This window comes from Oncorhynchus mykiss, chromosome 26, assembly GCF_057628025.1.
Source record: "Oncorhynchus mykiss isolate SJ-2025 chromosome 26, ASM5762802v1, whole genome shotgun sequence".
Taxonomy (NCBI): Eukaryota; Metazoa; Chordata; class Actinopteri; order Salmoniformes; family Salmonidae; genus Oncorhynchus; species Oncorhynchus mykiss.
In genome coordinates this window covers 31,429,106-31,452,500 of record NC_143047.1, presented here as the reverse complement: position 1 = coordinate 31,452,500, position 23,395 = coordinate 31,429,106, and the positions used below count along the sequence as shown (strand labels likewise).

General features: G+C 46.8%; 2 protein-coding genes across 2 annotated transcripts in view; one reads left to right on the top strand and one right to left on the bottom strand.

The window, feature by feature from the left end:
- The window catches only part of LOC118965045 (protein FAM227B-like), a 105,230-nt gene that overhangs the window by 11,752 nt on the left and 70,083 nt on the right, over positions 1 to 23,395 (bottom strand). The window lies entirely within an intron of this gene.
- The window catches only part of LOC110519217 (fibroblast growth factor 7), a 40,484-nt gene continuing 32,648 nt past the window's right edge, over positions 15,560 to 23,395 (top strand). The window contains exons 1-2 of the mRNA XM_090222686.1: positions 15,560 to 16,104; positions 17,678 to 18,454. Coding sequence (XP_090078812.1) covers positions 18,166 to 18,454 — 289 coding nt within the window. The 5' untranslated portion in view covers positions 15,560 to 16,104; positions 17,678 to 18,165. The remainder of the gene's footprint in view (positions 16,105 to 17,677; positions 18,455 to 23,395) is intronic.

Genomic DNA, 23,395 nt, shown 5'->3' with positions numbered 1-23,395 from the left:
TAACATTTAAGACAGAGAATCATTATTGTCTTTACCGGAGAAAAATACCAAAGAACGCGTTCTCATTCACGCGCTTGGAAACACTACAGCCAAAATGGGACCCACCTAGAAAAACTACAATTTCTGGCTCATTTTTCCAGAAACTCTTTCTAAAGACTGTTGACATCTAGAAATCGGGCACGATTTTGCCCTATTATACAAGTGCCAACCATTGAAATCAGTGGTAGGATGAACATTTTGGGGGGGGGGGGGGGGGGTGGTTTGTCCTCTGGGTTTTGCCTGCCATTTCAGTTCTGTTATACTCAAAGACATTATTTTAACAGTTGTAGAAAATTTAGAGTGTTTTCTAGCCAGAACCAATTATATGCATATCCTAGCTTCTGGGCCTGAGTAGCAGGCAGTTTACTTTGGGCACGCTTTTCATCCGGACGTCAAAATACCGCTCCCTATCTCAAAGAAGTTAATTTAAGCAAATCACACGACTGCGAAGAGTGGCTCTGTGCTTGTGGTGTGCTAGCGTACAGGATAGGGTTAGGGGGAAGGCGTCGTAGAAGATGATTAGTTGGTAGATTATGCTGATTAAGCCAATGTCTATGCGGCGGGAGTTTCTCTTGGCTCTTTGTATTGGCTAACGAAGGCCGAGTTTGATGCTTTGGTAAACCAGACTTTGGGTGAAAGTGTCTGGGAACGAGATTAGTACTGGACAGATGATGTATGGCTGCACAGTGTGACAGACCCTGTTCAAATCCTCATGTCGCCACTTCTAACCCCAACACTCACTACACTAGGGTCAAATAGAGGAAACATTATACCATACACACACACATACCCACACACACCTGCTCTAACAGGTGGGCAGGCAGGAACTCAGATATTAGGGTTTCCAGAGCTTGTTCAGTTAAATTGTGTTCAGAGCTACAGATGAAGGAGAGATTTGTACCCCTAAACCCCTAAAAACACTGCCTGCCTGCCAGCTCTCTCTCTCCCTCTCATCCTCTGTCTCTCTTTCTGTCCGTCTCTCTCTTTCTGTTTGATCTCTCAATGTCTCTCTCCCCCTCTATAGTGTGTTTGTCAAAGCAAGGCAAGGCAGTGCTCTTCCATAGAGCAGACCTGATCCCCAGCAGCTGTTGCTGTGTTAAGGTGGATCAGGGTTTTCCCCAGACACAGGCTGCTTCCTAAATACTATTCCACATGTCGTGCACTATACAGGGAGTAGTGTTTAATTTGAGACACAAGCACAGAGAGAGACACAACACCTGTTCACATTCTGCAACAGCCACTAACTAGACCCATTACAACACTACACAACTCCCTAACAAGACACATAGTATATAATAGGTTATAAGCCACTTAGCAGACGCTGTATCTAAAGCGATTTACAGTACAGTGAGTTCACACATTTAGTCAAGAGAGAGAAGAGATATAGACATTAACAGTTAACGCTGTGTTCTGTATTTTCAGAAAGTGGACTGTCTTTATTTTGTGATAAAAGTATACTTTTCAGACCATCTTTGGAAGAGAAGCGATCATAAGACAAACACACCAAAGGGGAGGAATTGTCACGCCCTGATCTGTTTCACCTGCCTTGTGATTGTCTCCACCCCCTCCAGGCGTCACTTATTTTCCCTGGTGTATATATTCCTGTGTTTCCTGTCTCTCGGTGCCAGTTCGTTTGGGATGTTTTTCAAGTCAACCAGCGTGTTTTCCCGTACTCCTGCTTCTATTCTCTTTTTGCTCATCCTCCCGGTTTTGACCCTTGCCTTGCCTGTCCTGTCTCTGAGCCCGCCTGCCTGACCACTCTGCCTGCCCCTGAGCCCGCCTGCCTGACCACTCTGCCTGCCCCTGAGCCTGCCTGCCTGACCACTCTGCCTGCCCCTGAGCCTGCCTGCCTGACCACTCTGCCTGCCCCTGAGCCCGCCTGCCTGACCACTCTGCCTGCCCCTGAGGCCGCCTGCCTGACCACTCTGCCTGCCCCTGAGCCCGCTTGCCTGACCACTCTGCCTGCCCCTGAGCCTGCCTGCCGACCTGTACCTCTGTTCCCTCTGGATTATCGACCTCTGCCTGACTTGACCTGTCTTCTGCTTGCCCTTGTTGGAACATTAAACATTGTTACTTTGACAGTCTGCATCTGGGTCTTACTTTGATACCTGATAAGAACATGACCCGTGGACCCGTAATGTTTCATCAGGAAGTTACTAAAACCCACTGATATATCAAGCAAAGCATGGACCACACATCTCTTCTAGCCAGGGAGAGTCAGTGAAACAACCAGCTCAGTGTTCATGTAAACAGACAGACAGACAGACAGACAGACGCTGAAAAGATCATCAGCAACATCAAAGTCATGTTGTAACATAGCCTGGTCTAACCTGGGGTGAAGTCATGTTGTAATATAGCCTGGTCTAACCTGGGGTGAAGTCATGGTGTAACATAGCCTGGTCTAGCCTGGGGTGAAGTCATGTTGTAATATAGCCTGGTCTAACCTGGGGTGAAGTCATGGTGTAACATAGCCTGGTCTAACCTGGGGTGAAGTCATGTTGTAATATAGCCTGGTCCAGCCTGGGGTGAAGTCATGTTGTAACATAGCCTGGTTTAGCCTGGTCTAGCCTGGTCTATCCTGGGGTGAAGTCATGTTGTAACATAGCCTGGTCTAGCCTGGGGTGAAGTCATGTTGTAACATAGCCTGGTCTAGCCTGGGGTGAAGTCATGTTGTAACATAGCCTGGTCTAGCCTGGGGTGAAGTCATGTTTATTACATAGCCTGGTCTAACCTGGGGTGAAGTCATGTTCTAACATAGCCTGGTCTAGCCTGGTCTAACCTGGGGTGAAGTCATGTTGTAACATAGCCTGGTCTAATCTGGGGTGAAGTCATGTTTATAACATAGCCTGGTCTAACCTGGGGTGAAGTCATGTTGTAACATAGCCTGGTCTAGCCTGGTCTAACCTGGGGTGAAGTTATGTTGTAACATAGCCTGGTCTAACCTGGGGTGAAGTCATGGTGTGACATAGCCTAGTCTAACCTGGGGTGAAGTCATGTTGTAACATAGCCTGGTCTAACCTGGGGTGAAGTCATGGTGTGACATAGCCTGGTCTAACCTGGGGTGAAGTCATGTTGTAACATAGCCTAGTCTAACCTGGGGTGAAGTCATGGTGTAACATAGCCTGGTCTAACCTGGGGTGAAGTTATGGTGTAACATAGCCTGGTCTAACCTGGGGTGAAGTCATTTTTTTATTTTCTTTATTTCACCTTTATTTAACCAGGTAAGATAGTTGAGAACAAGTTCTCAGTTACAACTGTGACCTGGCCAAGACAAAGCAAAGCAATGCAACAGAAACAACAACACAGAGTTACACATGGAAAAAAAGCATACAGTCAATAACACAATAAAAAAAAATAGTCTATATACAGTGTGCGCAAATGGCATGAGGAGGTAAGGCAATAAATAGGCCATAGTAGCAAAGTAATTACAATTTAGCAGATTAAGACTGAAGTGATGGATGAGCTGATGATGATGAGCAGATGATGGTGTGTAAGTAGTGATACTGGTGTGCAAAAGAGCAGCAAAGTAAATAAAAACAATATGGGGATGAGGTAGGTAGAATGGGTGGGCTATTTACAGATGGACTATGTACAGCTGCAGCGATCGGTTAGCTGCTCAGAGAGCTGATGTTTAAAGTTAGTGAGGGAAATGTAAGTCTCCAGCTTCAGCGATTTTTGCAATTCGTTCCAGTCACTGGAACTGGAAGGAAAAAGGCAAAAGGAGATGTTGGCTTTGGGGGTGACCAGTGTGATATACCTGCTGGAGCGCGTGCTACAGGTGGGTGTTGTTATCGTGACCAGTGAGCTGAGATAAGGTGGAGCTTTACCTAGCATAGACTTATAGACGACCTGGAGCCAGTGGATCTGGCGACGAATATGTAGCGAGGGCCAGCCAACTAGAGCATACAGGTCGCAATGGTGGGTAGTATAAGGCGCTTTGGTAACAAAACAGATGGCACTGTGATAGACTACATCCAATTTGCTGAGTAGAGTATTGGAAGCTATTTTGTAGATGACATCGCCGAAGTCGAGGATCGGTAGGATAGTCAGTTTTACTAGGGTAAGTTTGGAGGCATGAGTGAAGGAGGCTTTGTTGCGAAATAGAAAGCCGATGCTAGATTTGATTTTGGATTGGAGATGTTTGATATGGAGTCTGGAAGGAGAGTTTACAGTCTAGCCAGACACCTAGGTATTTGTAGTTGTCCACATATTCTAGGTCAGAACCGTCCAGAGTAGTGATGCTAGTCGGGCGGGCGTGTGCGGGCAGCGAACGGTTGAAAAGCATGCATTTGGTTTTGCTAGCGTTTAAGAGCAGTTGGAGGCCACAGAAGGAGTGTTGTATGACATTGAAGCTTGTTTGGAGGTTAGTTAACACAGTGTCCAAAGAAGGGCCAGATGTATACAGAATGGTGTCGTCTGCGTAGAAGTGGATCAGGGAATCACCCGCAGCAAGAGCAACATCGTTGATATATACAGAGAAAAGAGTTGGCCCGAGAATTGAACCCTGTGGTACCCCCATAGAGACTGCAAGAGGTCCGGACAACAGGTCCTCCGATTTTACACACTGAACTCTGTCTGCAAAGTAGTTGGTGAACCAGGCGAGGCAGTCATTTGAGAAACTAAGGTTATTGAGTCTGCCGTTAAGAATTACGGTGATTGACAGAGTCGAAAGCCTTGGCCAGGCTGATGAAGACGGCTGCACAGTACTGTCTTTTATCGATGGCGGTTATGATATCGTTTAGTACCTTGAGTGTGGCTGAGGTGCACCCGTGACCAGCTCGGAAACCGGATTGCACAGCGGAGAAGGTATGGTGGGATTCGAAATGGTCAGTGATCTGTTTATTAACTTGGCTTTCAAAGACTTTAGATAAGCAGGGCAGGATGGATCTAGGTCTGTAACAGTTTGGGTCTAGTGTGTCACCCCCTTTGAAGAGGAGGATGACCACGGCAGCTTTCCAATCTTTAGTGATCTCGGACAAAACAAAAGAGAGGTTGAACAGACTGGTAATAGGGGTTGCAACAATGGCGGTGGATCATTTTAAAAAGAGAGGGTCCAGATTGTCTAGCCCAGCTGATGTTGTAACATAGCCTGGTCTAACCTGGGGTGAAGTCATGGTGTAACATAGCCTGGTCTAACCTGGGGTGACGTCATGTTGTAACATAGCCTGGTCTAACCTGCTCTAACCTGGGGTGAAGTCATGTTGTAACATAGCCTGGTCTAACCTGTGGGGAAGTCATGTTGTAACATAGCCTGGTCTAGCCCGGGGTATAGTCATGGTGTAACATAGCCTGGTCTAACCTGGGGTGAAGTCATGTTGTAACATAGCCTGGTCAAGCCTGGAGTGATGTCATGTTGTAACATAGCCTGGTCTGACCTGGAGTGATATCCAGAGTGACTGTAAAGAGGGGGAGTGGACAGGTCTGAGAAGTGACCAATAGGAACTCCAGGCAGTGCCCATTCTCGCTCTCGCTCTCTCTCTCTCTCTCTCTTTCTCTGGTCTCTTTCACACCTCACTAAGCCTTACCATGAAACGGTCTGAGCTGGAGCTATCTGAGACTATCTGTAGTAGGGTTCCTCTGACACCTCCACCCTGACCTGAGCTGACACCTCCACCCTGACCTGAGCTGACACCTCCACCCTGACCTGAGCTGACACCTCCACCCTGACCTGAGCTGACACCTCCACCCTGACCTGAGCTGACACCTCCACCCTGACCTGAGCTGTAAGTGACAACCTAGGCTGTGACTCTCTGTCACCTTTTACTGCTGCTGTGACAGTATGTGTTAGGACCCAGGAAGAGACGCTTTAAAGAGCTGGTTTACAGCGGGACAGTCTGAGTGTGTGTTTTCTGTGTCCTCTCCTTGACTGCTGTTCCAGATCAGACTGTTCTATTCCTCTTCACAGGATACTGTTGTTTCATGGTGAGTCATGTTACATCTTCAATCATCATCATCATCTTCCTTCAGTAACAGGATATGAGTAAAAGCCATTTTGATTCTGGAACAACACATCTTCTTTGTGTTCTTCACTGTAAGATGATGTTTGATCTCTGATAGCTGATCCAGTGTTGTTGGAGACAGGGCTGCTTATCTGGTAGTTAGACATGCTGTGTGTGTGTGTGTGTGTGTGTTATTTATAGTGCAGGGCTAATGTTATCGGCTCCATCCCTAGAGCTCCCCAATTACGGTGGAATTTAGAAAGCAAGAGCTAAACCCAAACAGTCTAAACCTGGGCTAAGAATAACTGACCTTAAATATCATCCATCCACACACAGAGTAAACCTGCTCATTTCACTACAAGACAGAACGAAGCAGGAACACACACACATACACACAAACACAGATACGCCTCCACCCAGGAATGCTTTTAAAGAGTGGTGCGCTGGCTGTGTGTGTGTGTGTGTGTGTGTGTGTGTGTGTGTGTGTGTGTGTGTGTGTGTGTGTGTGTGTGTGTGTGTGTGTGTGTGTGTGTGTGTGTGTGTGTGTGTGTGTGTGTGTGTGTGTGTGTGTGTGGAGGAAGATGTCAGGGTAGCCTAATAGTGGATGTAGCACTGTGTCAGCAGGAGAAGTGGTTCACTGGAAACACCAATGGACAGAACCAACATGGAAATCCTATTCTGATCCTGCCAATGAGGCATTCTAATCTCTGCACCCAGAACCCAATCTCACACAAGAGACTATAGAGGCATTACAACTAACCACTGGTGGCTGGCGGCACTTTAAATAGGAGGAAGGGTTCATAGTAGTGGCTGGACCAGAACGAATGGAACGGTACCAAGCACATCAATATGTGGTTCCATATGTTTGCTGCCACTCCACTCGTTCTGGTCCAATCAATACTAGGAGCCGCCCTCACCTGCCTCCACTGTAACTAACCTGCTGGTTAACCAACCTGTTGTTGGACTGAGGTCCAGTCTGTGTTTCATGTGTATGGCTATGTCCCAAATAGCACCCTATTCTCTATAGTGCACTACTCTTCACCTGGGCCAATATAGGGCAGTGCACTATATAGGGAATAGGGTGCCATTTGGAGCACAAGCTGCTGGACCTTGGGGTCTATGATTAGACAGTAACCAGTAAAAGTCAGGTGTTACCTGGAAGCTGTCACCAGTGGTTTGTCCCCAAACCATAACTCTCCCCTGCAGACACCCCATCAGCCACAGTCCATAAACCCTGCTCCTACATTATAAGGAAAGATACAGCTAGAGAGACTGAACGCTCGTAACAACACTCACCCTGATACTGCAGGTCTAGATAGTTTCACAAAGTACAAAAAAGAGGATTTCATCATCATGTGTTCTTTGCTTAGGAATCTGAGAATAAAATACATAACCTGTCCTGTAATTGTAGCTTCATGTCTTCAGGAAATCATTCTAAAAAAATACTTCTGGTCTAACTCACTATGGCTGTTCCTCCCAAATTGTACCCAATTCCCTACAAAGTGCACTACTTTTGACCAGAGCCCTATGGGGCCTATGAGCCCTGGCCAAAAATAGTGAAATACATACAGAATAGGGTGTCTTCAGCTCTGAGTAAGAAGGCTATCCCTGAAGACAGGCTGTATCTGGAGCTGAGTTTAAGAGTTGAGGTTTGGCCCTCCAGAGCTCTGTTAGCATGTTTCTGGTAACGTGTCCCATCCCAAGCACCTCAGCCCTCTCAGGCTCTATTGGCCGTTGCAGATTTAACAATGAGCTGAATCAATTAGCAGGAAAAGTGAGGTTTTAAAGACTGACCTCTGGGTTGGACACAGCACATACCTCTGGTAGCTACCATACTCTACTCAATAACCTACCTACTATAAAACTGAAGACCTGAGAGAGACAGAGAGAGAGCGAGAGAGAGAGAGAGAGAGAGAGAGAGAGAGAGAGCATAGCCTTGCTATTGAGAAAGGCTGCCGTAGGCAGACATGGCTCTCAAGAGAAGACAGGCTATGTGCTCACTGCCCACAAAATGAGGTGGAAACTGAGCTGCACTTCCTAACCTCCTGCCCAATGTATGACCATATTAGAGAGACATATTTCCCTCAGATTACAGAGATCCACAAAGAATTCGAAAACAAATCCAATTTTGAAAAACTCCCATATCTACTGGGTGAAATTCCACAGTGTGCCATCACAGCAGCAAGATTTGTGACCTGTTGCCACGAGAAAAGGGCAACCAGTGAAGAACAAACACCATTGTAAATACAACCCATATTTATGCTTATTTATTTTATCTTGTGTCCTTTAACCATTTGTACATTGTTAAAACACTGTATATATATATATAATATGACATTTGTAATGTCTTTATTGTTTTGAAACTTCTGTATGTGTTTTTCACTTTATATATTCACTTTATATATTATCTACCTCACTTGCTTTGGCAATGTTAACACATGTTTCCCATGCCAATAAAGCCCTTGAATTGAATTGAATTGAGAGAGAGAGAGAGAGAGGAGGATAAGAGAGAGAGAGAGAGAGAGAGAGAGAGAGAGAGAGAGAGAGAGAGAGAGAGAGAGAGAGAGAGAGGATAAGAGAGAGAGAGAGAGAGAGAGAGAGAGAGAGAGAGAGAGAGAGAGAGAGAGAGAGAGAGAGAGAGAGAGAGAGAGAGAGGAGGATAAGAGAGAGAGAGAGAGCGAGAGAGAGAGAGAGAGAGAGAGAGAGAGAGAGAGAGAGAGAGAGAGAGAGACAGAGAGAGAGAGAGAGAGAGAGAGAGAGAGAGACAGAGAGAGAGAGAGAGACAGAGAGAGAGAGAGAGAGAGAGAGAGAGAGAGAGAGAGAGAGAGAGAGAGAGGAGGATAAGGAGGCTGGGGGAGAAAGTAAGTAAGATAAAGAAAGACAGAGAGGTACAGAAGTTAAAGAAGTGTACTCACGCAGGTCTGTCGTGCCTGCGGCCAGTCTACTTCCTGTGCTGGTCTGCTGTAAAGACCAGCTGAGCTGAACAGAGCTGGGCAGAGCAGAGGCTGAGGCTGAGCAGAGACTGAACAGAGTAGAGCTGAGCAGAGCTGAACAGAGATAACAGAGCTGAGGAGAGTTGAGCAGAGATCGAACAGAGTAGAGTTGAGCAGAGAACAAACAGATTACCACACTACCTGTACACACACTACCTGTACCCACACTACCTGTACCCACACTACCTGTACACACATTACCTGTACACACATGACCTGTACACACATGACCTGTACCCACACTACATGTACACACACTACCTGTACCCACACTACCTGTACACACACTTCCTTGTACTCACACTACCTGTACCCACACTACCTGTACCCACACTACCTGTACACACATTACCTGTACCCACACTACCTGTACACACACTACCTGTACACACATGACCTGTACCCACACTACCTGTACACACACTACCTGTACACACATTACCTGTACCCACACTACCTGTACACACACTACCTGTACACACATTACCTGTACCCACAGTACCTGTACACACACTACCTGTACACACATTACCTGTACCCACACTACCTGTACACACACTACCTGTACACACATTACCTGTACAAACACTACCTGTACCCACACTACCTGTACACACACAACCTATACCCACACTACTTGTATCCACACTACCTGTACCCACACTACTTGTATACACACTACCTGTACACACACAACCTGTACCCACAATACCTGTACCCACACTTCCTTGTACCCACACTACCTGTACACACACTTCCTTGTACCCACACTACCTGTACCCACACTACCTATACCCACACCACTTGTACCCACACTACCTGTACCCACACTACTTGTATACACACTACCTGTACCCACACTTCCTTGTACCCACACTAACTGTACCCACACTACCTGTACACACACTACCTGTACACACACTACCTGTACCCACACTACCTGTACACACACTACCTGTACACACACTACCTGTACCCACACTACCTGTACACACATTACCTGTACACACATTACCTGTACCCACACTACCTGTACACACACTACCTGTACACACATGACCTGTACCCACACTACCTGTACCCATACTACCTGTACCAACACTACCTGTACACACACAACCTATTCCCACACTACTTGTACCCACACTACCTGTACCCACACTACTTGTATACACACTACCTGTACACACACTACATGTACCCACACTACCTGTACCCACACTACCTGTACACACACTACATGTACCCACACTTCCTTGTACTCACACTACCTGTACACACACTACATGTACCCACACTTCCTTGTACTCACACTACCTGTACCCACACTACCTGTACCCACACTTCCTTGTACTCACACTACCTGTACCCACACTTCCTTGTACTCACACTACTTGTACCCACACTACCTGTACCCACACTACTTGTATACACACTACCTGTACACACTCTACATGTACCCACACTACCTGTACCCACACTACCTGTACACACACTACATGTACCCACACTTCCTTGTACTCACACTACCTGTACCCACACTACCTGTACCCACACTTCCTTGTACTCACACTACCTGTACCCACACTTCCTTGTACTCACACTACATGTACCCACACTACCTGTACTCACACTACCTGTAAATAGCCTAATAGATGCACTAATATCAAGAACCAGCACCTCTCTGAAGTAGCCTAATAATGAAATGTTGCTGTTTTTCATCTATATATATAGTGCCTTGCGAAAGTATTCGGCCCCCTTGAACTTTGCGACCTTTTGCCACATTTCAGGCTTCAAACATAAAGATATAAAACTGTATTTTTTTGTGAAGAATCAACAGCAAGTGGGACACAATCATGAAGTGGAACGACATTTATTGGATATTTCAAACTTTTTTAACAAATCAAAAACTGAAAAATTGGGCGTGCAAAATTATTCAGCCCCTTTACTCTCAGTGCAGCAAACTCTCTCCAGAAGTTCAGTGAGGATCTCTGAATGATCCAATGTTGACCTAAATGACTAATGATGATAAATACAATCCACCTGTGTGTAATCAAGTCTCCGTATAAATGCACCTGCACTGTGATAGTCTCAGAGGTCCGTTAAAAGCGCAGAGAGCATCATGAAGAACAAGGAACACACCAGGCAGGTCCGAGATACTATTGTGAAGAAGTTTAAAGCCGGATTTGGATACAAAAAGATTTCCCAAGCTTTAAACATCCCAAGGAGCACCGTGCAAGTGATAATATTGAAATGGAAGGAGTATCAGACCACTGCAAATCTACCAAGACCTGGCCGTCCCTCTAAACTTTCAGCTCATACAAGGAGAAGACTGATCAGAGATGCAGCCAAGAGGCCCATGATCACTCTGGATGAACTGCAGAGATCTACAGCTGAGGTGGGAGACTCTGTCCATAGGACAACAATCAGTCAGTCGTATATTGCACAAATCTGGCCTTTATGGAAGAGTGGCAAGAAGAAAGCCATTTCTTAAAGATATCCATAAAAAGTGTTGTTTAAAGTTTGCCACAAGCCACCTGGGAGACACACCAAACATGTGGAAGAAGGTGCTCTGGTCAGATGAAACCAAAATTGAACTTTTTGGCAACAATGCAAAACGTTATGTTTGGCGTAAAAGCAACACAGCTCATCACCCTGAACACACCATACCCACTGTCAAACATGGTGGTGGCAGCATCAAGGTTTGGGCCTGCTTTTCTTCAGCAGGGACAGGGAAGATGGTTAAAATTGATGGGAAGATGGATGGAGCCAAATACAGGACCATTTTGGAAGAAAACCTGATGGAGTCTGCGAAAGACCTGAGACTGGGACGGAGATTTGTCTTCCAACAAGACAATGATCCAAAACATAAAGCAAAATCTACAATGGAATGGTTCAAAAATAAACATATCCAGGTGTTAGAATGGCCAAGTCAAAGTCCAGACCTGAATCCAATCGAGAATCTGTGGAAAGAACTGAAAACTGCTGTTCACAAATGCTCTCCATCCAACCTCACTGAGCTCGAGCTGTTTTGCAAGGAGGAATGGGAAAAAAATTCAGTCTCTCGATGTGCAAAACTGATAGAGACATACCCCAAGCGACTTACAGCTGTAATCGCAACAAAGTATTAACTTAAGGGGGCTGAATAATTTTGCACGCCCAATTTTTCAGTTTTTGATTTGTTAAAAAAGTTTGAAATATCCATATGTTGATTCTTCACAAAAAAATACAGTTTTATATCTTTATGTTTGAAGCCTGAAATATGGCAAAAGGTCGCAAAGTTCAAGGGGGCCGAATACTTTCGCAAGGCACTGTACAGTGGGGCAAAAAAGTATTTAGTCAGCCACCAATTGTGCAAGTTCTCCCACTTAAAAAGATGAGAGAGACCTGTAATTTTCATCATAGGTACACGTCGACTATGACAGACAAAATTAGGAAAAAAATCCAGAAAATCACATTGTAAGATTTTTAATGAATTTATTTGCAAATAAGTATTTGGTCACCTACAAACAAGCAAGATTTCTGGCTCTCACAGACCTGTAACTGTGGAGGACAGAGGCTCCTCTGTCCTCCACTCGTTACCTGTATTAATGGCACCTGTTTGAACTTGTTATCAGTATAAAAGACACCTGTCCACAACCTCAAACTGTCACACTCCAAACTCCACTATGGCCAAGACCAAAGAGTTGTCAAAGGACACCAGAAACAAAATTGTAGACATGCACCAGGCTGGGAAGACTGAATCTGCAATAGGTAAGCAGTTTGGTTTGAAGAAATCAACTGTGGGAGCAATTATTAGGAAATGGAAGACATACAAGACCACTGATAATCTCCCTCGATCTGGGGCTCCACGCAAGATCTCACCCCGTAGGGTCAAAATGATCACAAGAACGGTGAGCAAAAATCCCGGAACCACAAGGGGGGACCTAGTGAATGACCTGCAGAGAGCTGGGACCAAAGTAACAAAGCCCACCATCAGTAACACACTACGCCGCCAGGGACTCAAATCCTGCAGTGCCAGACGTGTCCCCCTGCTTAAGCCAGTACATGTCCAGGCCCGTCTGAAGTTTGCTAGAGAGCATTTGGATGATCCAAAAGAAGATTGGCAGAATGTCATATGGTCAGGTGAAACCAAAATACAACTTTTTGGTAAAAACTCAACTCGTCGTGTTTGGAGGACAAAGAATGCTGAGTTGCATCCAAAGAACACCATACCTACTGTGAAGCATGGGGGTGGAAACATCATGCTTTGGGGCTGTTTTTCTGCAAAGGGACTAGGACGACTTATCCGTGTAAAGGAAAGAATGAATGGGGCCATGTATCGTGAGATTTTGAGTGAAAACCTCCTTCCATCAGCAAGGGCATTGAAGATGAAACGTGGCTGGGTCTTTCAGCATGACAATGATCCCAAACACACCGCACGGGCAATGAAGGAGTGGCTTCGTAAGAAGCATTTCAAGGTCCCGGAGTGGCTTAGCCAGTCTCCAGATCTCAACCCCATAAAAAATCTTTGGAGGGAGTTGAAAGTCCGTGTTGCCCAGCAACAGCCCCAAAACATCACTGCTCTAGAGGAGATCTGCATGGAGGAATGGGCCAAAATACCAGCAACAGTGTGTGAAAACCTTGTGAAGAGTTACAGAAAATGTTTGACCTCTGTCATTGCCAACAAAGGGTTTATAACAAAGTATTGAGATAAACTTTTGTTATTGACCAAATACTTATTTTCCACCATAATTTGCAAATAAATTCATGAAAAATCCTACAATGTGATTTTCTGGATTTTTTTTCTCATTTTGTCTGTCATAGTTGAAGTGTACTTACACTTGCACTGTGTACTTACACTTACACTGTAATTACAGGCCTCTCTCATCTTTTTAAGTGGGAGAAGTTGCACATTGGTGGCTGACTAAATACTTTTTTGCCCCACTGTATGTCAATATACGGTCCCACAGTTGAGAGTGCATGTCAGAGCAAAAACCAAGCCATGAGGTTGAAGGAATTTTCTGTAGAGCTCCGAGACAGGATTGTGTCGAGGCAAAGATCTGGGCAAGGGTACCAAAACATTTCTGCAACATTGAAGTCCCCCCCCAAGAACACAGTGATTTCCATCATTCTTAAATGGAAGAAGTTTGGAACCACCAAGCCTCTTCCTACAGCTGGCCGCCCAAACTGAGCAATTAGGGGAGAAGGGCCTTGGTCAGGGAGAGTCACCCTGACAGAGCTCTAGAGTTCCTCTGTGGAGATGGGAGAACCTTCCAGAATGACAACCATCTCTGCAGCACTCCACCAATCAGGCCTTTATCGTAGAGTGGCCAGACAGAAGCCACTCCTCAGGCACATGACAGTCTGCTTGGAGTTTGCCAAAAGGCACCTAAAGGACTCTCAGACCATGAGAAACAAGATTCTCTGGTCTGATGAAACCAAGATTGAACTCTTTGGCCTGAATGCCAAGCATCACATCTGGAAGAAACCTGGACCATCCCTACGGTGAAGCATGGTAGTGGCAGCATCATGCTGTGGGGATGTTTTTCAGCGGCAGGGACTGGGAGACTAGTCAGGATCGAGGGAAAGATGAACAGTGAAAAGTACAAAGAGATCCTTGATGAAAACCTGCTCCAGAGCGCTCAGGACCTCAGACTGGGTTAATAATATATGGTGCTGTGTGTTTACAGTAGCCATTACATCATTATTGGCTTTAAAGCTGTCAAGGCATCTTGTGATGTGCTTTGTTAACATGTGGATAACTTTTTATTGCAAAAAATAACAACACTGTTTCAATGCCACATAAATATTAAAAACCTTGACCATAAAAGATAACTAGAGCAGAAAACATTGAAATATCACAACCACACACACACACACACACGCGCTGGGTCCTGACTGACACCTAATCAATGAGATGTTTATGACCACCAGTTGAGTTCAGCAGATGAGAGGGAGGCAGAAACTCCTCAGCATTCTCCCTCTCGCCACGAGAGCCCTCATCATTCTAACTAACTTTAAAGTGACACAGGAGTTGACATTTGAAACAATGCTAAAGCGTTTAAGTGAGGGGGCATTTGGTGGGAAAGGGGGAGAGAGATGCTGCGCTGGTCGTTGAAAGAGCATGCTAATGTACGAATGACTTTCCAGGAGCAGACCAGGAGAAAATCAGCTATTTCTTCATGTTTATAGCTCCCTCTCAGGATGACTGGCCGACTGACAGACAAAAACAGAGAGATAGAGATACAGAGAGAAATACAGAGAGAGAGAGAGAGAGAGATACAGAGAGAGTGTCCTTTAACCATTTGTACATTGTTAAAACACTGTATATATATATAATATGACATTTGTAATGTCTTTATTGTTTTGAAACTTCTGTATGTGTAATGTTTACTGTTAATTTTGATTGTTTTTCACTTTATATATTATCTACCTCACTTGCTTTGGCAATGTTAACACATGTTTCCCATGCCAATAAAGCCCTTGAATTGAATTGAATTGAGAGAGAGAGAGAGAGAGAGAGAGAGAGAGAGAAAGAGAGAGAGAGAGAGAGAGAGAGAGAGAGAAACAGGGGGGAACAGAAGGGGGAGTTTTGGGGCGAGGGTTGGTGATGAACGGGGTACTCTCTCCCTCTCGCTCTCTCCCTCTCTGCCTCCCTCTCTCGCTCTCTCCCTCTCTGTCTCCCTCTCTCTCTCTCTCCCTCTCTGTCTCCCTCTCTTTCCACCAGTGACAGCTGAGTGGCTGGGAGCTAATTGCTGTTGCGTGAGGTCAGAGAGACATTTATCTGACTGAGCTAGCCTTCCCTGCTAGCCCACAACAGACAGACAGACGGACAGGGAGGATGTTGCACAGCTCACACTACAGAGAGGAGAGACTGGCTGCTAAAGCACTGACTAACTGAGAAGTCCCAGGGACATGCACACACATACATACACTCTTTCTATCTCTCTCTCTCTCTCTCTCTCTCTCTCTCTCTCTCTCTCTCACACACACACATACATCCACATACCCACAGACTCCTCTGACACTCACACCTACACACACACAGCTTGTGTGTAAGTAATCAGGAGCAGTGGGATCACAGTAACTCTAAAGCTTCTAAGGAAGAGGAACGCCACTAACTGTTTCATCTCTGGACGCTCAATACTAATGTAAGTTTTTATTACAACTTTATTCAACTCATCTCTAGTCGTTCTCTTTATATTTACATTTTATTGAACCAGTCAATTCAGTTAAGAACTGCTCTGCAGTAAGAAAACATTTAGGAAATATATTAGGAAATGAATTAAGAGTTGTTGGATTATTTGTGATTTAGTGAATTGATGAGTGAATGTGTGTATAGGAGCTCAGAGTTTGGTGAGGTTTCTGTTTATCTGCTGAGACTGACTGAAAGTCTACAGACATGTTGCAGACAGATACAGATATTACAGATAGAGGTTAGAGATATATATATAAATATAGAGATGGCAGCTCTAGGATATTTCCATCTATCCACACACAGCTAAAGGAGAGTTCATTTCAGTTCCCTTTTTTTACTTTATTCAAGAACTTGAACTCGCATCTTGAGCTGGCATCTTTTGAGAATCACATCTTGAGCTGGCATCTTTAGAGAATCACATCTTGAGCTGGCATCTTTTGAGAATCACATCTTGAGCTGGCATCTTTAGAGAATCACATCTTGAGCTGGCATCTTTTGAGAATCACATCTTGAGCTGGCATCTTTTGAGAATCACATCTTGAGCTGGCATCTTTTGAGAATCACATCTTGAGCTGGCATCTTTTGAGAATCACATCTTGAGCTGGCATCTTTTGAGAATCACATCTTGAGCTGGCATCTTTTGAGAATCACATCTTGAGCTGGCATCTTTTGAGAATCACATCTTGAGCTGGCATCTTTTGAGAATCACATCTTGAGCTGGCATCTTTTGAGAATCACATCTTGAGCTGGCATCTTTTGAGAATCACATCTTGAGCTGGCATCTTTTGAGAATCACATCTTGAGCTGGTATCTTTTGAGAATCACATCTTGAGCTGGCATCTTTTGAGAATCACATCTTGAGCTGGCATCTTTTGAGAATCACATCTTGAGCTGGCATCTTTTGAGAATCACATCTTGAGCTGGCATCGTTTGAGAATCACATCTTGAGCTGGCATCTTTTGAGAATCACATCTTGAGCTGGCATCTTTTGAGAATCACATCTTGAGCTGGCATCTTTTGAGAATCACATCTTGAGCTGGCATCTTTTGAGAATCACATCTTGAGCATGCACAGCTTCCATTTCCATTTCCAGACAACTCTGTCTGAGACAAATGACAACAACAAGGTAGCAGAGACCGATAGAGCCATTGACAACACAATCTATGAAATCAGACATATCACAATCAGTGTTGTTGCTAACTGAATAGGTTTTGAAAGCACAGATCAGTAAGGTACAGTACAGTAGGCAGTAGACTGGGCTGGGGACAGTTTGGTAAACGACTACACACTGGGATTAAGAGGGACCGGCTACTAGAGCAAGGTTACAAACCTAAAGCAGATGTCCAGTGTTACATTCAGCACTGCAGCTCAACTCCTCACTTTAACACTGTCTGGGAATCAAAGACTATCCAAGTGGGAGTGAGTCGTAGTATGCTGTAGATCCACATCCACTGGACTGCTGTCTAAATTACAGGCTGTAGAAATTGCAGACATCTAACACACACTAACATCCTTCTCTTCCACAGCTCTGGCCTCCACAGAACCCCTGAAACATCCGGAAACAGACGGAAGCAGACAAGACCATGTCTGCTGTTGGATGACGGTCTCCTCTGCCGGGATCACACAGCCGACACACAGTGAGGATTACACTGAGACAGACTGACAGACATCAACATAAAGGCTGGCCTCATTCATACAGAGAGACAGTGAGACAGACGGACATCAACCTAGAGCCTTGTGTCCTTACAATAGAGAGACAGACAACAACTCCAAACAGAGAGAGACATCACACAAGTGCCTAGTCACTCTCCAACCCTCCTACCCTTCACCCACTCCACCTCCCACCAGCTGGCCTCAGCACCCCAGCCAGGGGTTACAGGTCACAGGTCAGGGCACAGGTCATCCAGGCTCCTAGTGAACTGCGCTTGGAGGGCACTCTGTTCTGTTCTGTCTGCCGGAGCAGACAGCAGTATTTCAGCATGTTGTCCGTGGCGCCCCACAGCAGTGCATTATAATGCCCAGATGGATGCCACTGCCATGCAACCTGCCTAACTTGCTGTCGGGACTGTACCTTCACATCATCTTCCTGCTGGGCAGCGTGTGTGTGGCCTGCAGCAACTGCACACCCGAGCAGCTAGCCGCCATCATGAACTGCTCCAAGCACGAGCGCCATGCACGGAACTACGACTACATGGAAGGGGGAGATGTACGCATACGACAGCTGTTCAGCCGGACACAGTGGTTCCTTACCGTTGACGACTACGGCAACATCAACGGGACACAAGACCCCACCAACTGTTACAGTAAGATCACTGTTTCCCCTATATACTGCGGCACACCGCCGCTAAATCATGCCCGCCTCTGCTAAATCGTGGCCGCCGATGCTAAATCGTGGCCGCCGCTGCTAAATCGTGGCCGCCGCTGCTAAATCGTGGCCGCCGCTGTTAAATCGTGGCCTCCGCTGCTAAATCGTGGCCTCCGCTGCTAAATCGTGGCCGCCGCTATTGAATCGTGGCCTCCGCTGCTAAATCGTGGCCGCCGCTGTTAAATCGTGGCCGCCGCTGTTAAATCGTGGCCTCCGCTGCTAAATCGTGGCCGCCGCTGCTAAATCGTGGCCGCCGCTGTTAAATCATGGCCTCCGCTGCTAAATCGTGGCCTCCGCTGCTAAATCGTGGCCTCCGCTATCAAATCGTGGCCGCCGCTACTAAATCGTGGCCTCCGCTATTAAATCGTGGCCGCCGGTGCTAAATCGTGGCCTCCGCTGCTAAATCGTGGCCTCCGCTGCTAAATCGTGGCCTCCGCTGCTAAATCGTGGCCTCCGCTATTAAATCGTGGCCGCCGCTACTAAATCGTGGCCTCCGCTGCTAAATCGTGGCCTCCGCTGCTAAATCGTGGCCTCCGCTATTAAATCGTGGCCGCCGCTGCTAAATCGTGGCCGCCGCTGCTAAATCGTGGCCTCCGCTGCTAAATCGTGGCCTCCGCTGTTAAATCGTGGCCTCCGCTGCTAAATCGTGGCCTCCGCTGCTAAATCGTGGCCTCCGCTATTAAATCGTGGCCGCCGCTGCTAAATCGTGGCCGCCGCTGCTAAATCGTGGCCTCCGCTGCTAAATCGTGGCCTCCGCTATGAAATCGTGGCCGCCGCTGCTAAATCGTGGCCTCCGCTACTAAATCGTGGCCTCCGCTATTAAATCGTGGCCTCCGCTATTAAATTGTGGCCTCCGCTGCTAAATCGTGGCCGCCGCTGCTAAATCGTGGCCTCCGCTATTAAATCGTGGCCGCCGCTGCTAAATCGTGGCCTCCGCTACTAAATCGTGGCCTCCGCTGCTAAATCGTGGCCTCCGCTGCTAAATCGTGGCCTCCGCTATTAAATCGTGGCCGCCGCTGCTAAATCGTGGCCTCCGCTACTAAATCGTGGCCTCCGCTGCTAAATCGTGGCCGCCGCGGCTAAATCGTGGCCTCCGCTGCTAAATCGTGGCCTCCGCTGCTAAATCGTGGCCTCCGCTGCTAAATCGTGGCCGCCGCTGCTAAATCGTGGCCTCCGCTGTTAAATCGTGGCCGCCGCTGCTAAATCGTGGCCGCCGCTGCTAAATCGTGGCCGCCGCTGCTAAATCGTGGCCGCCGCTGCTAAATCGTGGCCTCCGCTGCTAAATCGTGGCCGCCGCTGCTAAATCGTGGCCTCCGCTGCTAAATCGTGGCCTCCGCTATTAAATCGTGGCCTCCGCTATTAAATCGTGGCCGCCGCTGCTAAATCGTGACCGCCGCTGCTAAATCGTGGCCGCCGCTGTTAAATCGTGGCCGCCGCTGTTAAATCGTGGCCTCCGCTGCTAAATCGTGGCCGCCGCTGCTAAATCGTGGCCTCCGCTGCTAAATCGTGGCCTCCGCTATTAAATCGTGGCCTCCACTGCTAAATCGTGGCCGCCGCTGCTAAATCGTGGCCTCCGCTATTAAATCGTGGCCTCCGCTATTAAATCGTGGCCGCCGCTGCTAAATCGTGGCCTCCGCTATTAAATCGTGGCCTCCGCTGCTAAATCGTGGCCGCCGCTGCTAAATTGTGGCCTCCGCTATTAAATCGTGGCCTCCGCTATTAAATCGTGGCCGCCGCTGCTAAATCGTGGCCTCCGCTATTAAATCGTGGCCGCCGCTGCTAAATCGTGGCCTCCGCTATTAAATCGTGGCCTCCACTGCTAAATCGTGGCCGCCGCTGCTAAATCGTGGCCTCCGCTATTAAATCGTGGCCTCCGCTATTAAATCGTGGCCTCCGCTGCTAAATCGTGGCCTCCGCTGCTAAATCGTGGCCGCCGCTGCTAAATCGTGGCCGCCGCTGCAAAATCGTGGCCGCCGCTGCTAAATCGTGGCCTCCGCGGCTAAATCGTGGCCTCCGCTATTAAATAGTGGCCGCCGCTGCTAAATCGTGGCCGCCGCTGCTAAATCGTGGCCTCCGCTGCTAAATCGTGGCCTCCGCTGCTAAATCGTGGCCGCCGCTGCTAAATCGTGGCCTCCGCTATTAAATCGTGGCCGCCGCTGCTAAATCGTGGCCTCCGCTATTAAATCGTGGCCTCCGCTGCTAAATCGTGGCCTCCGCTGCTAAATCGTGGCCGCCGCTGCTAAATCGTGGCCTCCGCTATTAAATCGTGGCCGCCGCTGCTAAATCGTGGCCTCCGCTATTAAATCGTGGCCTCCGCTGCTAAATCGTGGCCGCCGCTGCTAAATCGTGGCCTCCGCTATTAAATCGTGGCCGCCGCTGCTAAATCGTGGCCTCCGCTATTAAATCGTGGCCTCCGCTGCTAAATCGTGGCCGCCGCTGCTAAATCGTGGCCTCCGCTATTAAATCGTGGCCGCCGCTGCTAAATCGTGGCCGCCGCTGTTAAATCGTGGCCGCCGCTGCTAAATCGTGGCCGCCGCTGTTAAATCGTGGCCTCCGCTATTAAATCGTGGCCTCCGCTGCTAAATCGTGGCCGCCGCTGCTAAATCGTGGCCTCCGCTATTAAATCGTGGCCGCCGCTGCTAAATCGTGGCCGCCGCTGTTAAATCGTGGCCGCCGCTGCTAAATCGTGGCCTCCGCTGTTAAATCGTGGCCGCCGCTGTTAAATCGTGGCCGCCGCTGCTAAATCGTGGCCGCCGCTGCTAAATCGTGGCCGCCGCTGTTAAATCGTGGCCGCCGCTGCTAAATCGTGGCCGCCGCTGTTAAATCGTGGCCGCCGCTGCTAAAAAAAAGAATGTTGATGTATAGATGTATTCCCCAGGAAAACCCAACCTGCCCCCCCCATGCCAACTGTTGCAGTAAGACTGATCTATATACTGTATATATATATATATATATATATCTATAAGACCCCACCAACTGTTACAGTAAGACTGATCTATATACTGTGTATCTATCTATACAACCCTACCAACTGTTACAGTGAGACTGATCTATATACTGTATATCTATCTATAAAACCCCACCAACTGTGACAGTGAGACTGGTCTATATACTGTATATCTATCTATAGGACCCCACCAACTGTGACAGTAAGACTGGTCTATATACTATATTTATGTATATAAGGCCCCACCAACTGTTACAGTGAGACTGATCTATATACTGTATATCTATCTATAAAACCCCACCAACTGTGACAGTGAGACTGGTCTATATACTGTATATCTATCTATAGGACCCCACCAACTGTGACAGTAAGACTGGTCTATATACTATATTTATGTATATAAGGCCCCACCAACTGTTACAGTGAGACTGATCTATACACTGTATAGGGCGGCAGGCCCTCCTGGAACAAAATTTGTTTGACACCGCTGGGTTAGAGCATTGAGCCAGTAACCGACAGGTCCCTAGTTCGAATCCCCTAACCGACAAGGCACTTAGCCCTAATTAACCCTTAACTCGCCAACTGTTACAGTAAGAATGATCTATCTAGTGTATATCTATATCTATAAGACCCGCCAAATGTTACAGTAATGTTACAGATCCAAATGTTATATTATATGTTTTATACCCCCTTAATTGCTACAGTAAGGCTGGTTTTATTATCCACATCTTAACAGCTACAGTATGTGTTGTCTTAGGACTCATCACTTCAATATAATTCAATCAAACAAACTGATATTGTGCAGGTTGTAGTTTGTAAACAAAGATAGATACTGTGTAAACTGGTGGGGTAGGTTTGATTGAATTCCAGTCTGTGTAGTAGGATTCATCTCTTACTAACAGGTGGCTCTGAGTGGACTCTCAGCAACAGTAGATGTAGAGAGGGTGACTTATACATTCTACTCACTGTATGTTTATGGGCTGCTTTAGACTCTCAGACATGTCTAAACGTTTTTACGGCTGATGTGTTACTGCTAATAACAATATGGTTGAGCAATGTCCACGTTGCTGAGATCTTAGTCACTCATGTCTAGTCAGAGATAGAGAGAGAGAGAGAGAGAGAGAGAGAGAGAAAGCAATAGAGAGAGAGAGAGAGAGAGAGAGAGAGAGAGAGAGAGAGAGAGAGAGAGAGAAAGCAATAGAGAGAGAGAGAGAGAGAGAGAGAGAGAGAGAGAGAGAGAGAGAGAGAGAGAGAGAGAGAGATTGCAATAGAGAGAGAGAGAGGGAGAGAGAGAGAGAGAGAGAGAGCGAGAGAGAGAAAGCAATAGAGGGAGAGAGAGAGAGAGAGAGAGAGAGAGAGAGAGAGAGAAAGAGAGAGAGAAATAGAGAGGGGGAAAGAAAGTGAAGAAAGAAACAGAGAGCAGAAAAACAGAGAGAGAGAAACCAAAAACAAATAGAGGGAGAGAAACCAAGAAACGGAGAGACAGAGAGCTCAGCTGGCAGATTCCTCTGTGTCTATGTGAGTTATCTCCCAGTCTGTTGAGTGAGTAATAAGGCTGTTGGAACACGGTCATATAGCAGCTAGCTCTCTCCCCTCTGGGACTCCCTGGAGCAGCCTGATGTTATTGTCCAATGTTCCCTCTGCAGTGTAATCACACTAGTAATGGGTCATGTGTCTCTGTTAGGGCAGCCAAAGTGACAGAGGTAAAGTGAAGCAGGTGTGGGCTCTGGCAGAGCCAACCATAACACCATGTAAACACAGCCACTAATGAAGTAAACCAAGGGGCTGGGAGTTGGGGCTGGAGATGCAGACGGCCAGGACAAATGAACTGGCATGAAACACGCACGCACCCACGCACATATTAAACACCTCAGTGAAGTAGCCCAAGCTGACCTAGTCTATCCACAGAGATACGGGTTTAGTATGTGGGAG